The following is a 16515-nucleotide window of genomic DNA, read 5'->3' as shown; positions in this document are numbered from 1 at the left end:
GTTGATTAGATCATTTTTTTCCAAGGACTAGATTCCTATTTTTTTTTTCAGTAAATGTAAAATAAATGTCAATATTTAGGTGTTTGGGAAAAGAATATCTTCTAAATAGCAGTATCTCAAAGGGGTTAAGCACTAAAGTAAAACAATGTAAAGACCCCAAAATAAATAAGAAGTTTGATGTAAAAACACAACATTAAATTAGAAAAAAAAAACTGGTTAAATAAATTTAGTAATTCTATTCTATACCTATATTTTATATAAAAAAATTTGCTTCAGTAAAACATAAAGCTAATCAGAATACAGCCTGAAATTCCATTTGATTTACACGGCATGCTTTCATAAATCATGGTACAGATTCATTTCTAATTTTTCCAAATTACTTAAAGATTTATGAAAGTAACCAGCAATAAGATCATCTCTTTTATCTCCAAAAGATTTTTGGAAAGTGAAAAGCTCTTTTATTATTGTTGCTGGTATTATTTTTTACTGTTAATGCTACATGTAATACTTCCTTCTCTGCTAAACGCTGTGGATACCATGCTGACTTTAAGCTTTTTAAATTCACAGCTGAAACTCTAAATGATGAAGTTGAAAGTGTTTTCTCAAAGTCTGCCAAATCAGGTAGAAAGCCACATGTAAGAGTTCATATTCTTCCTTTGATCTCAGAAATGTTCAGCTTCTTTTAGATATTGATGTAAACATGACAGTCATTTTCACATTAAGTTATTTTAAGCTGAGGTTATTATAATCTGAAGTTTGGGAGTGTTCAAATCCAGTCCTGTTTCCTTAGTTTCATCCACAGATCCAAGTTGAGTTCGGCACCTGGTGTAGATGAGGGCATAGACTGTAGATGGTTATTTCTTGGAATTCAAGGCAAAGGTTTTCAGATCTACCAATGGAAACAAAACACAGAACATTGTTGAAAGCAGGTATATAGTATGAAGACTGTTAAAGTTATTTGATATCTTAAAATTGTAGCACTAGATACAGCAAAACCTTCTGATCTTCCCCAGTGTCTATTTTTTTCCTTTTGGGCATTTTATTGAACAAATATATGCTAACACATCTCACCCTTTTAGATCAGGACTGGTTCTTCATAGATGTTATGTGACTTACTCAAGAGATTTTTAAACAGTGGCTTGGGTTATAATTTACTTCCAGAAATTGCTAGTGGGTTGCATGTGGGTTGTTATACCTATTTTACAGTTATATTTGACATGTGAGTTAAAAAGACATTTTCTTTCTATAATCTGAAGATGATTTCATCTTCTTGCTGTAATGTAACAATTACTATACATAAATATTCTGTATTGATTGAATATCTCAAATGCTGTAATTAGTCACCAGATTTAAAAATAGCCCAAGCTCTTGTCATAAGGTTTTGACTTCAAGAGATGTTTAATTCTTTGGGGTGAAATATCAGTGGTTCTTTGTTCCCTGACAGCTTTCTTCATAACTGGGCATGATAAGACCCTCTTATCAGGAGGAAGACAGACTGAGTTGCATTGGCTGATGGGTTAGTTATTTTTCTAAACAGATCCAACTAACATGTCGGAATAAAAATTGACATGTTCCCTGTGCTCTGTGACATGTCCCCTCAGACCACAGACGAGCGAGTTCAACTGACTGACATAAGACCCAGCCGATGGTACCAGTTTCGAGTGGCTGCTGTGAATGTGCATGGAACTCGAGGCTTCACTGCCCCCAGCAAACACTTCCGTTCTTCCAAAGGTCAGTCTTCCTTTTCTTCGCAGACACAGAATACTATCCTTGCTCCCAGGCACACATGGAATGCAGATTCACTGTCTCTATGTTCATATTTATAATTAGTCAACAGGTGGCTTTGCTGTTTTAGAGAATGGGACCAGATATGTTTGAAGGTACCATGTACATTTATGGCTAAGTACAAAATTGGAATTTTACCTGCAGTATATCATAGAAGATAACATAAGGGAGTTTTTTTTAAACTTTGAAGTGGTGCGGGGTTTTCATTATCAACATCTGTTGAGATTTTGCTTTAAGATATTCTGTATCAAACACCATTCAATTGATTTTCAAAGAGAAAGACTGAATTTTAGCTATTCTAGACAAAATAGCCTTTCTTGAAATAATTGTTAAATTGAAAGTGAATTTGACTCCTACGTTTGCTTTATAACATCTAGAATTTAAACCCCTCCTGAGTCATTTAATCATTGCTATAATTTTGTTCAGTTCTGACTGCCTTGATATTTTAAAACCTCTGTGTAATCAGATGAACAGTGTGTTACATTTGTGGTTAATCTGTGATGGTTGAGGGACATAATTTGACCAGCTATTAATAATATCTTCAGGTTTATTTTTCTAGTTGCATCCATATGGCTGTGTACCTTCCAAATTAATTAGACATCTGCTTGACTAATTATACGGATCTGGTTTCATAAATACAGATTAGTTACATTGTTCTCTTACTAATAACAAGTCATCTTCTTACACAGAAGCTAATTTAAATTTATTTTATTTGAAGTAAATTTATTTATTGTGACATTAACGAATACTGTAACCTTACATTTAAAAGCCTCATTTTTTAAAAAAACAAACAAACAAACAAAAAAACACTTTTTTTTTTCTCCCCAGGGAGGCAAATTCATGAACTAAGCAAACTTTAAAGTGAAATGGTAAATAAAGACATCAAACCTTGTCTTAAGACTCTGTCTCCAAGTGATTTGAAAATTTAGAGAGGCAAGTGAAATAAATAATTAATTGTGAGTTAGGAGGTAGTTATCAATAAAAAGCCTCAGAATGCTTCACCTTGGGTTTCATGGTTCAAATGTGATCCAGAGATGTTCTGGTCAAAATGTATTACCATCTGTTCAGTTGCCTACAGGATGTGGGCTGGTGCTCTGTGAATAAGACTGCAAAATCAGACCTCAGACAGAAGTGGTTCTCCGCCTCTAGAGACAGATGCTGAATTAATTTCCTGTAAGAGTTGCAGTGGCACCTCCTGCCTAGTGGAGGTGACCAGGGTGGTTTTGCTCTCATGATTTGTTACAGAGCCTTACTATCACAAGATCCTCAGGATCTGGGCAGAGATCCTTTGACAGCCCCAGGGTCATGAGGGTGCTAACTGAAAGTAGGGAGGCCAAGCTGTCCTGACACTTTCTAGTATATCGGAGCAACTTGTAATCTAGAATGGAAGCTGCATCTCCCAAATTTAAGTGGACTTTTATTGAATGAAAATGCAACTATTGCAGTTTTCATTAAAATGTTGTTCTGTCACTGTTACAAATATACCCAAAATTCACATTCCATATGTCTCATTGTGAGGAGCATCCCAAACTTCAGTTCTTGCAATTTTACAAACCAAAAATGTCTGTACAGAATTCATGGAAGATTCCATTGTATTTTCAGTGAAGATGAGTCCTAGAATGATGGGAGTTTAACATATCAGCCAAAAGGTGGTAGACATTCCCTCTATGATATCTTTAAAGTAGACTTAATCACTAACAAGATGGGACAACATCTTTCCACACTTTTCTCTTTCTCACCAAACGTTGAAAAGAGCCTCACTGGGAAAAATGTTTTAAAGAACTTTATTGAAATATAATTTCTATACCATAAAAATCACTTATTTTAAGTGTACAGTTGAGTGATTTTTAGTATTTACTGACTTGTGCAACCATCACCATCATCTAGTTTTGGAATGAGTGCATCACCCCAATAAGATCCTTCATAGCTTACCAGGAAAATTTAAAGGTAGAAATAAAGTTAATTCTGTGTCTTTTGCCTCTTTTATTACCCATGTATCTGACCTGCAGTCCTATAGAGTGGGAGTATCCTGCAGCTTGGTACTTAATCTATTCCTTAGAAAAGCCTATTTGGAAAAAAAAAAAAAAAAAAAAAAAGGGCCAAAAGCATAGCAGTCACAGTGATCGATAAATGATTACTCTCTTTCTGAAAATATGAGCATCCCCAGGGAAATTAAGGACTTTCCCCTTAAGCACTCTTTCTCTCAATAACCTCCACTTGAGTAATCAGCAATGCTGCTCTTGCAGCAATTTGTGGCAAAAGAGGCCTGCAGTCATTCTCAACTCTAAACATTTTCTGCAAGCCACCGCAAATCCTCAGATCTGCCTTGATTCACCTTTCCCTGTGTTTCCCCTAATCAGCTCAGTTCTGTCTTTAACTGGGAATTGTATTAGCTTCCTAATCACATCCCCACTTCTGCCTCCTGGCTTCTGCCTTAAGGCTTCTGGATTCTGTTTCCTGATCCTGGCCCCTCATTCCTGCTTTCGGATACCCACTTCCGGATCCTGGGTTTCAGACCCTGGCCTCTCATCCCTGCTTCCGGATTTCCACTTCTGGATCCCCTCCTTTTTAGTCTTCTCTCAACACGGCCACCTGAGTGATTCTACTAAAATCTGAGCCACTTCCCGACAGTTTTTTGCTCAACGTGTCCCAGCAGCTTCCCCCGTCTGATTCAGAGTAGAAGCCATGTTCTTTACAATGGATTTTAAGACCCAGTTGACCCCCCTTTCTCCTTCCTCTTAGACTTCATCGCTACCCTCCCTGTTTTCCTGCTCAACATGCTAGGCTCCTCTGTGTTCTCTGAATACTATAATCTTTACCTTGCTTCAGGATATTGGCATTTACCTGGTCCTGGACCAGGGATATGCTCTTCCTTCAGATTGTTGAAAGGCTGGCTGGCTCACCTTCTTTATACAAATATCTCTATTCCAGCAAAACCATCTTTAGCCATGCTACTTATATGTATAAACAAACAAGCAAACAAATCCACATTGCCCGTGTTGTATTTTTGTTCTTATTTTCTGTTATGACTGTCTACCTTGCCTTAGTATTTTGCTTGTTAATCTTGTCCACTGTTTCTCCTTGCATCCAATTAGGATGAATGTGTGTGTCTGTTTCTGTGTTTCGTAAGACCAGATATGTTTTCTTTTTTACTTCTTATTCCCACTGCCTAGAACAGTACCTGACACATAGTAGCTGCTCAACAAATCCTTGTTCAATATATGAGGAAATGAAACAAGAGTAATAAAAAGAGAAGGTAAAGACAGAAAATGTTGTGTTGTTGTTTCTACCTTTAAATTTTCTCAGTAAGGGATGAAGGATCAATCTTTTTGGGTTGATGGACTCATTCTAGAACCCAGTGATGGTGATGGTTACACAACACAGTAAATATAAGAATGTCAGTGAGCACTTAAGATGAGAGAATTTTATGGTATGGAAATTATATATTTCAAAAAAGTTGTTAAAGACACTTTTTCCCAGTGAGGCTCTTTTCTACATTTGATGAGCTTGAGGAAGGTAGGGAAAGATGTGGCAGCATCTTGTTAGTGTACTGGTTAAGTCTCCTTTAGACATATCCTGGAGGGAGTGTCTTCCACCATTTTACTGATTTGTTAAACTCCCGTAATTCTGTGATGCATCTTTACGGAAAACATAATGGAATCTACTATGAATTCAGTGCTTACATTTTTGGTTTGTAAGACTGCAAGAACTAACATTTGGGATGCACCTCAAATTGAGACATATGGAAGTGTAAATTTTTGGTGTTGTATTAGTCTGTTTTCATGCTGCTGATAAAGACATACCCAAAACTGGGAACAAAAAAGGCTTAATTGGACTTAGAGTTCCACATGGCCGGGGAGGCCTCAGAATCATGGTGGGAGGCGAAAGACTCTTCTTACATGGTGGCAGCAAGAGAACATGAGGAAGAAGCAAAAGCAGAAACCCCTGATAAACCCATCAGATCTCGTGAGACTTACTCACTATCACTAGAATAGCACGAGAAAGACCTGTCCCTATGATTCAATTACCTCCCTCTGGATCCCTCCCACAACATGTGGGAATTCTGGGAGATACAATTCAAGTTGAGATTTCGGTGGGGACACAGCCAAACCATATCAGGTGTATTTGTCAAAGTGAGAGATAGAACAACATTTTCATAATAACTGCAATGACCGTGGTGTTTCAGAAAATGGTGCATTTTCATTCAATAAATGCCCATTTATCCCTGTTTGCTCCAGAACTGAAACTGTGCCAGTCTTCCAGTGGTTTAAAATTACTTTTAAAAAACAGTCACCACTTCCAAGGTAGTAGTCTGTGCAAGGAGTAAGCAATTATCTATTGTATTTGGTTTGGGTAGAGAGACAGTGTTGATAACTTAAGGCTGGGTCAAGGAAAGCAGGAAGGGTTTTTATTTTTATTTTTTTCATCTACCATGAATATCTCAGCAAATAAAAGTAAAATTAAACAGCAAAAATAGATAAAATGAGTTCCAGTTAGTTTAGGCTCACTGCATAGGATTCATGGACTATAAAGCTGATTTTCATGGAAAAGCCAAACTTCTTGTCCTTATCTTCTTTATAGTTATTTTAAAACACAAAATTAGTCCGTGTTTGGCAAAATGGATTGACTACTATTTAATTTCTTCTTAACTCATTTATTTTCCCATAACTTATACCTAATTTAACATAACTATTTTTATAGAAAATTCTAAGTTATTCATAGATTAGTAAATTAGTTTCATGCTTTTCCTTTTCGTGGGGAATACCATTTCTGAGTATTTTTATTGCTACCTCTTACCCCTCCCAGAAAAAATGCATAAATATAGGATGGGCAAAATCATTAATTTTTTAAGAGTTTTGGATAATTTTTATATTTGCCTACTTAAATTGTTTATACTGTATTTCTTCCTGGTACTTGAGACGGGAAATTGGCTTTGAAATTAAAGATGCATAATAGTTTAATAGATTAATGACTAGTGCTCATTTCTACTTTTTCTCTTTATTTAGAATGTGGGACTGCATCTTTGCACATAGTAAGTTACCTTCACAGGTCATTCCTGGGGGTCTACCTAAAGTTTTCTATCCCATTCCATTTGGAACAAACAACATGAAACCTCTGAGCACAAGATGTTGATATGTCTGCATATTCCTACATAAGTTGATATTTGCTGCTTTGAAACAGAGATTTCAACAAATAGAGATTGCCCATCAAAGATCAGACACCTTCAGAACCTGATCCAAGTGAAGGCTTTGAGTGTGAGCAGTTTACTTAGGAAGTGATCCAGGAATGTGGTAGGTAAGCAGGGAAGTAGGACAGGGTGTAGAAGGAATACAGTAAAGGGTGAATTATTTACCATAGGCAACCTAAGCTTCCTCTCCATGGGGCACTCAGGGAGCTACCGTGAAGCACACATACCTCAGAACTCCTCTCTGGAGGGGGGTTAAGGGTGTTCAAGTCAGTCTTTGTCTGCAGCTGTTCCTAGCGTATCTAGTCTGCGTGCTGGCAGAGCTTGCTCTGAGCCCAGACACAGCCTTAGGTGAGGAGGTGTGGGAGGGCATTCAGAAGTTGAGCTGATGTGTCCTGAAAACAGCATAGCACAAGAAAGTCAGGGTGGGACCCTGAAAACATCTGTTGTTTACCTCTTGTTTAACTTGACATCAGCGTGATTCCTGTTACAAAGTGGATCTAATACATTTTGAATTATGGTTTAAAATAAATACATTAATAGTTTCATGAATAAAATGTGGTGAAATCATGAAAGGAATTCCCACATTACTAAATATTCCTAATCTTCTTCCTCTATGGTACAAAGTTAATAATCAGACACAGGCATCCCTTTCTAGCTTCTTTTATTTTTATCTCTCTCATTTCCCAAAATCTGACAAGCTTTACATTATTGTTCACTTCTTGGAATGAGAAGACCACTAATGTCTAACCGACAGAGAGCCCAGATTTTGGGAATGACCAATTTGGAGTCAGGGTTACAAATATAAAAACACCTTTGGGTTCCACGTTGCAGTTGCTTGTCTTTTTCAGTAAATTGGTGTTTAACCTTTCCTTGATATTGCTGATATTTATCAAATGAGTAAAAATAGTTATTTTACAAATAAACATTTGTATTTTTACAAATAAAGTAAATGCAAAATACAAAAATACAGAATATTGCATGCTTAGGACTGGAAATATATATTGCTAAGTAGCTACTACCTATTACAAAATAGTATTTACCAGTTTGCTGAATTTGGGAAATAATGTGTTTGTTTCTGGCTACTGTGACTACATCTATGTGTCAATATGGGTAGTAAAAGAAGGAAGAGTTCTGATTTTGTGGATTGTATAAGGCAAAATCCAAATTCATTTTTTTGATATGTTGCTAAAAGCGGGCAAGCATGTTTGTTCATTTGAAATTAGTCAATATCAATTTGACATCACAAAATAACACACTTTTAAGGGATCTTATGAAGAAACATAAAAATCCAACTTAAATTATCCTTAACCTAGCATATTATCTTTTAGTTATTATATTCATTTCCCTCTAAATTCCAAGTTCTTCATTCATCTTTTTCTCCTTATTTCCCCATGTGCATAGGATACATTACAAAGGAAAAGGAAGCAGACAGCATTGTTTTCGCAGCATATAAGTATCACACTGGATGTTATTCCATGCATGCATTACAGAGTGTCAGTAAAACTAGAGCAGACATCACTGATGGTAATAAAGTTCCCTGTTGCCCCGTGGGGACCCATGACTTTTTACTCTGTTCCACAGCTGCTCGGGATGTGCCATTTCCAATGGGCAAAAGGCTTGGCTGTACATATGTCTTGAAACTATTTAATAGTTGGAAATTTGCCTGCAGTGTAGCTTCAGCAGCTTTGCTAAGATTTTTTTTTTTTTTTTTAAGGGAGAGGGAACACTACCCCAACTGCCAAGTCTGGAAAGAAAAAAAAAGGTTTAAATATTATTAGAACCAAACTTCTATTTAGTTGAAAACTTTGTGACACAGTTATATTATTGTTTTTAAAATATAACTGCACTTGACCAAAGTTACATCAAGTATATACCATAAGTATACCTTATGAGGTATTCTTACGATGCGTTTCAGTGCGAAGTTTAATCTATAGACATTATTGGTAGAAATGAAATAAGTAAAATCAACATTCATTTTCTTGAAATAGGTATTGTTCTCCATGTGCACATGTGCATGTTTCTTTATGATGATCTATAATCGTTGCTCTCTTTATAGCCTCATAGGTTTCTGTATTTAACAAATAGTGTTGTCTTAAACCTAGAGGAGCCTGCCTCAGAAAAAGTGATGGCATTTCTGCTGGGACAAGCAGAAGTGGTCTTTTCCCATGAGATTCATGTCAGTGCAATAATAGGCCTGCATTTCTCCAAGGGTGATAAGTGATTTTATTGTCACTTTACCCAACATAGGCTCAAAGTCTTTCCATTGTGTCAAACCTTCGTGCTTGTTACTTTGCCTGTTTGTGGCATGAAACACAAGAGGTTAAGTGACGAAACCTGAAATTTATCTTTCTGAAATCCAAATGTTCTATCTTTCTCTCCTGAAAGCACCCCATGTGATCATCAATAAAAGGAACTATTTTTCCCCAAGGCTGAAATTGGGTATACATGCTAAATATTTAGCATATTTTACATTGGTAATCACACTAATTGTATAGCGTAGAAGGAGCTAATACAGCCTTCCTATTTCAGTTATCTCTGAAAATGTGCTTGCTCTCTGCAGTGTGTTTCTGCAGATAATTGTGAAGATCATAAGGAGGGAGTTGGCATCAAACAGAAAGAGAAGTGAGCTGGGGGAAAATGCCCGGATTTGAGACTTAGAGGAAGGGTTAGGAGAGCACTGGTCTTGTGGTGTGACTCCCATCCTCTCACTTGAAGAAGCAGTAAATCAAACTCTGCTCTTGAAGTAGTGAATCAAACTGTGATCCTCAATTTCCCCATCTCTAAAATAAGAACAATAATGTTAACATTTAATAGACAAAATACAACTGTATATTTGTAAAATTAGGGATAAACAGTGCTCATGTCGAGTTTCCTAAACCTAATGGTTTCACACTTTTTGAAATTCTCCCAACTAGGGGAGAGCAGTCTGTGGCCCAGGGTCCAAATTTGGCCTGCAACCTAGTTTTGCAAATAAAGTTTTATTGGAACATAGCCACACTCATTTGTTTACATATTGTCTGTGGCTGCTTTTGAGCTATGAGGGCAGAGTTGAGTGATTGTAACGGGGACCATATGGTCCACAAAGCCTAAAATCTTTACTATCTGGCCCTTTCCAGAAAAGGCCTATCAATGCCTGCACTAGACTGTTGTAACAGACACTTTTCCCATTAAAAGGCTTTGAATTTTTACATTCTGTAGGGATATTGTCCCTCATTATGATGGTGGAATATATATGTAGAGTGTAGCATGTAGAGGTGTGTATTGTTAGACCGTCAACCCCATTTTTCTCCTTTCCTTTTTGTTCTCACACTCCTTGTTCTGCCATCAATGATGTGAATGACCTTGGACATATATCTTTATCTCTCTGACCCCTAAAACCCTCACCAGTTAAAAAAATGTGAAATAAGTTGTAAAATTCCTTAGGGCTTTATAATAACGTATAGAGTTTCCCTCTCTGACTCTCTGGCTCTCATCAGCCACTGTCTATTTATGCATATGTATATCTATATATGTGTATGTGTGTGTGTGTGTGTGTGTATAAATTTCACATGGAAATCTCCAACTACATTTCAAAATTCTAAAACAATTAAAACATCATGCATAATGAAAGAAAACATTCTGTATAATTCAGCCGAATGAATACACCTTGTTTCATAATGTAGGGAACCAATTCTCAAGGCAGAGAATGGCTTAAATATGGAAACTTGTTAGGACTGAGTAAAATGCTTCAGATTAGAGAAACTAGATTGACCCTGTCTCACCTGAACCCCATAGTGAATAAATGGATAAATGAATGGCTGGTTTACAGAGGAGAATCACGGCAATAAACAGGTGATCGCTGCCATTCTCTTTTGGTTTTGTTTTCTTTTTGTTCTTGTTTTTTTAAGAGCCAGAATCTCACTCTGTCATCCAGGCTGGAATGCAGTGGTGCAGTCATACCTCACTGTAGCCTTGAACTCCCAGACTAAAGCAGTTCTCCTGCCTCAGCCTCCTGAGTAGCTAGGACAACAGGCACACAACACCATGCCCTAGCTAATTTTATATTTTTTTTTCTGTAGAGACAGGGTCTTTCTCTATTACCTAGGCTGGTCTTGAGCTCCTGGCCTCAAACAATCCTCCTGCCTCAGCTTCCCAAAGCACTAAGATTATAGGCGTGGGTCACCATGCCTGACCTGGTTTTACAGTTTTATGGTGATTATTTTGGGGGAGAAAGAGATGGGAGTACCTCATCTTGGTAATGGAAGTTTGCCATTTTGGTATTGTAAACTCAAAATGGGCCTTCCTTTTGAGAAAATGTAAAGAAAATATTATTAATTCATATCTTTTAATGCATTATTTTCTCAAATGTTGTTTTCATAAATTACGTTGTTTCATGTTTCATAATGTTTCATAAAATAGATGATGTTATTCTAGATTATTATGATAACATCTAAGAAAAATTTTCCAGGGCAGGAAATGGTGTAATGAATAACATAAATTAAAGAAGATGATCAAATTCAGTGACCTTCTTAAATGTTAGAGTTTCTTTAGAAGAGGAGATTATTTTGAGCTTTTCCTTATGAGCCTAGAATATCTGCAATATTCATGTGACTACTTATTTTCAGCATATAGACATTCAGGTGCATTGCCGAGAACACGAACGGCTGTTATTATCTTCACACATTTTAATTCTTCTCTTGCCTTGAAGTGATGATTCAGTTGTAAACTAGGTTCCCTCCCAGAAAGGTTGGTAACTCCCTTTTGTAGGTTAAGGATTGATTCCTACACCAGAGGAAGAGGTGTTGCTTTAATTATTTTATTTCAAACTGGGAAGAACACTCCTTTGATTTTGCAATTAACTTTAGGATCTTGTGATTTAGCAATTCTGATTGACAGGGTTTGAACCTGAAACTGAAATATCACATTACAAATCAAAGCTAACGTTTAGAAGCCTGTCCTTCATTTATTCATTCAGCAATTGCTTACTGAGCACATACTGTGTGCTAGGTGCTCTTCTGGACTCTGGAGATACAGATGTGAAAAAACAGGCAAACATTCCTCCTCTCAGGAAGCTTTCATTATCGTGAATAGAAACAGACAGCAAACAAGGTACCTAATAAGTCAGTTTGTGTATTAGTCACGGTTCTCTAGAGGGACAGAACTAATAGGATAGATGTATATATAATGGGGAGTTTACTAAGGAGTACTGACTCACACAATCACAAGATGAGTTCCCACAATAGGCCATCTGCAAGCTAAGGAGCAGGGAAGCCAGTCCAAGTCCCCAAAACTCCAAAGTAGGGAAGCCGACAGTGCAGCCTTCGGTCTGTGTTCAAAGGTCTGAGTCCCAAAGCTGAAGAACTTGGAGTCTGATGTTCGAGGGCAGGAAGCATCCAGCACGGGAGGAAGATGTAGGCCAGAAGACTAAGCCAGTCTAAATTTTCCACGTTCTTCTCCCTGCTTTTATTCTGGCTGCACTGGCAGCTGATTGGAATGGTGCCCACCCAGATTGAGGGAGGGTCTGCCTTTTCCAGTCCAGTGACTCAAATGTTAATCTCCATGGCAGCACCTTCACAGACATACCCAAGATCAACACTTTGCATCCTTCAATCCAATCAAGTTGACACTCAATATTTACCACAACAGTTAGTAATAAGGGCTTGGAGAATAATAAAGCAAGGCATAATCATGGTGACTTTTTTTTTTTTTTTTTTTTGGGTAAATGGAGCAAAGCATATGTAGCTATTTTAAATAGGGTCACCACCGGCAGCAGGAAAGGAGCCAGCCGTGGAGACATCAGGGAAAGCGTTTAGGCAAAGGGAGAGGAAAAGCCTCAGTAGCATCGCGGTTTTCCTTTCCAAGAAATAGCGTGGGAACCAGTGTGGCTGGGCTGAGGGACGGAGGTGATAAAACGAAAGGTGCTCTGGGAGGTAACTGAGGCACGGGTTGCAAGGCATTCAGGAGACTCCTAGTTTTTTACCCTAAGTAAGGAGATTCTGCACACAGGAGTGACATGGTCTGGCAGTATAGAATCATCAGACTGCTGTATTCAGAAAAACCTCTAGGGAGGCAGTGGAGAGCCCTTGGCACTTGGCCCAGGGCACTGGAAGTGGTAAAAGGCAGTTAAACTCCTGTTACACTTTGAAGGTAGTGCTAAAACACAATTTGCTCAAGAGATATGAGTGGAAAATAAATGTTATGACTTCAAGGGTTGGGGCCAGAGCAACTGGAAAGAGCAATTCCCATATACTGAGATGGTGATGTCAGTGGTGGGCTGTGCGTGGTGGGATATGTGTTGGTGGTGGGCTGTGCATAGGGATCATGATTTTGCTTTGGGACACATTAGTTTTGAAATGCCTCTGAGACCTCCAAGTGGAGCTACTGGAAGGTATTTTTTGAGTATTGATATTTGAATGATTGGATCTGCATTCAGGAGCATAGTCTATGTTAAAGACATCAATTTGAAAGTTATCAGCACAAAGATTTTTTTAAAACTGTGACATCTGATGAGATCCCTAGAGAGTGAGTGTAGATGAGAAGAGAGAGGCCCCTGAATTCAGATGCAGAACACTCTCCTGTCTAGAGATTATGAGATGTTAAGGATCATGGAGCATGGGGCTAAAAAATAGCTTCTGTTGAAACTGAATGAAAATCCAGTAGAGACCAGGCATGGTGGCTCACACCTGTAATCCCAGCACTTTGGGAGGCCAAGGCGAGTGGATCACCTGACGTCAGGAATTCAAGACCAGCCTGGCAAACATGGTGAAACCCCGTCTCTACAAAAATACAAAAATTAGCCAGGCATGATGGCAGATGCCTGCAATGCCAGCTACTTGGGAGGCCGAGGTGGGAGAATCTCTTAAACCAGGCAGGCGGGCAGAGGTTGCAGTGAGCCAAGATCACACCATTGCACTCCAGCCCGGGTGACAGGGCGAGACTCTGTCTCAAAAAAAAAAAAAAAAAAAAAAAATCCAGTAGAGTAGTGTCCTGAACACCAAATGAAGCCTGCATTTCTAAGAGAAGGAAGTGATCAGCAGTGTTGTGAATATTGATGACTGGGGGAGTCCTCAGATGGCTCTGCCAAACCTCCATATTGGGGTGCTTCCCATTCCAATAACGACAGGAAAAATACATTTCCTCCTTACATATGTGATGTTCAGACCTCATAGGAGCCACCTGATGCAGTACTTTTGACCTGCAGGTCATCTACCTCATATTACCTGTGTGTTTCATGTAAGATATACATAATCCTTGGTCCCACCTGCACTCAGGGAATCAGCATATCCCAGTATAAGTCTTGGACATTCCAGAGATTCCTGATGTTGATTGAGAATGGCTTGACTCAGAAATACCATTTGATCCAGCAATCTCATTACTGGGTATATACCCAAAGGAATATAAATCATTCTATTATAAAGATGCATGCACACTTGTGTACATTGCAGCACTATTCACAATAGCAAAGACATGGAATCAACCCAAATGCCCATCAACAGTAGACTGGATAAAGAAAATGTGGAACATATCCACCATGGAATACTAAGCAGCCATGAAAAGGAACAAGATCATGTCCTTTGCAGGGACATGGATGGAGCTGGAAGCCATTATCCTCAGCAAACTAATTCAGGAACAGAAAACAAAAGACTGCATGCTCTCAGTTCTAAGTGGGAGCTGAAGGATGAGAACACATGGACACATGCAGGGGAGCAACACACACCAGGGCCTGCTTGGGGGAGGTGGGGAGGTAGAGCATCAGGAAGAACAGCTAAATGGTTGCTGGGCTTAATACCTAGGTGATGGGTTGATTTGTGCAGCAAACCACCATGGCACATATTTACCTCTGTAACAAGCCTGCACATGTACCCTGGAACTGAAAATAAAAGTTAATTTAAAAAAAAAATGACTTGACTAGCAGTATCACATAATATGCTTTTGATTAGCCTCTTACCTAAAAAATACTATGAAGCTTTCTTATTTTAGAAAATAAAGGAACTAACCTAACTAAATGTCCAGACATGATGTATCATAGAGGAAAGCAAGAAATTTCAAAAAATAACTTATGTTTCCATCATTCCAAAACCACAAATGACTGAGAGTAAAAACATGGATTTTTTTTTTCTCCAGTCTTCTTCATTTATATCAAGTTAGATATGACTTTTTTGAGCCTCCAACACAGATGGTGCTATAATTAGAATTATTGACAGCATCTTCCTGTGATGGCATCTTGAAATGAAACTCTCTGTAAATCACTGGTGGTGAGCAGCATCTCCACTTGCTCAATTTGTAACAGAAAATGAAGTAAAGACCCTCCAGCTTTGCTATATTTAATCTTCTTCATATATGTATTTTCAGTGGAGATTTGTGAGGTGGTAATTCCAGCACCTCATCTTTCTCTTGACAGCTGAGAAGGTTTTCGTTAATAAGACAAACCAGAAATGGTACAATCACAAAAATGAATGCTATCCATAAGTCATCCAGTGTGCAATGTGGATAAAAAATGGTGCAGGTTTTTATTTTTTTTTCTTTTCTGATTTCCCTTTATTGCTCTTAACTGATGCAAGAATCGCTAGCTACAGGGCACGAAGATGAAAACAATTGCTTTTATGAGCTGAATTTCTTTTTCTTTTCAGAGTGTTAAAAGGTGATTCTTTGTTGCTTACCTATTTAATGTCAATTCACACACATTGAATTGTACTATATTTTACTAAAATGTGTCAATTTCAGCACAGTAAAAATTTGGCTGGGTTGCCGTGGTATGGAAATGCCTAAAACGATCCTTCTGTATTACAAATTTGGACCAAACAAATTTATCTTACTGTTTAATACACTATCTTTTAATCTGAGGCTTAACAAGGAGATCTTACTTAACTGCTTGTTTTCAGCTTTGCTTTTCTTTTACTTTTTTTTTTTTTTTTGGAGACAGTGTCTCATTCTCTTGCGCAGGCTGGTATGCAGTGGTGCTAATCACAGCTCACTGCAGCCTAGACCTCCCGGGTTCAAGCGATCCTTCCGCCTCAGCTTCCTGAGTAGCTGGGACCACAGGCATGCACCACCCTGCCCAGCTAATTTTTTATATTTTGTAGAGACAGGGTTTCACTATGTTGCCCAGGCTGTGCTCAAACTCCTGAGCTCAAGAGATCTGCCAGCCTCAGCCTTGCAAAGTGCTGGGATTGCAGACATGAGCCACCATGCCCCTCCACCCGTTTTCAGCTTTTCTATCTATAAAAAGCAATGCTTCACGTGTTGACCATGTAGTCATTACATGCCCAAAGATGTTAGTTTTGTGGAGTCATATGATGTGTCTTTGTACTGGGATTTCAGATCCATCTGCCCCACCAGCGCCGGCTAACCTCCAGCTGGCCAACTCCACCGTCAACAGTGATGGGAGTGTGACCGTCACTATAGTTTGGGATCTCCCCGAGGAGCCGGACATCCCTGTGCATCACTACAAGGTCTTTTGGAGCTGGACGGTCAGCAGTAAGTCTCTTGTCCCAACAAAGAAGAAGCGGAGAAAGACTACGGATGGGGTGAGTGGGAACTGGAGGAAGGATTGTTATTCCCAC

At 38.4% G+C, this 16515-nt stretch overlaps 1 protein-coding gene across 3 annotated transcripts in view; it reads left to right on the top strand.

The window, feature by feature from the left end:
- The window catches only part of ANOS1 (anosmin 1), a 202695-nt gene that overhangs the window by 144377 nt on the left and 41803 nt on the right, over positions 1–16515 (top strand). For all 3 annotated transcript variants that reach the window (XM_054544313.1, XM_054544312.1, XM_002831363.2), the window contains exons 6-7: positions 1602–1731; positions 16274–16479. In XM_054544313.1, the coding sequence (XP_054400288.1) occupies positions 1602–1731; positions 16274–16479 (336 nt within the window). The remainder of the gene's footprint in view (positions 1–1601; positions 1732–16273; positions 16480–16515) is intronic.

This window comes from Pongo abelii, chromosome X, assembly GCF_028885655.2.
Source record: "Pongo abelii isolate AG06213 chromosome X, NHGRI_mPonAbe1-v2.0_pri, whole genome shotgun sequence".
Classification (NCBI taxonomy): Eukaryota; Metazoa; Chordata; class Mammalia; order Primates; family Hominidae; genus Pongo; species Pongo abelii.
This window is presented reverse-complemented; position numbering and strand designations above follow the sequence as displayed.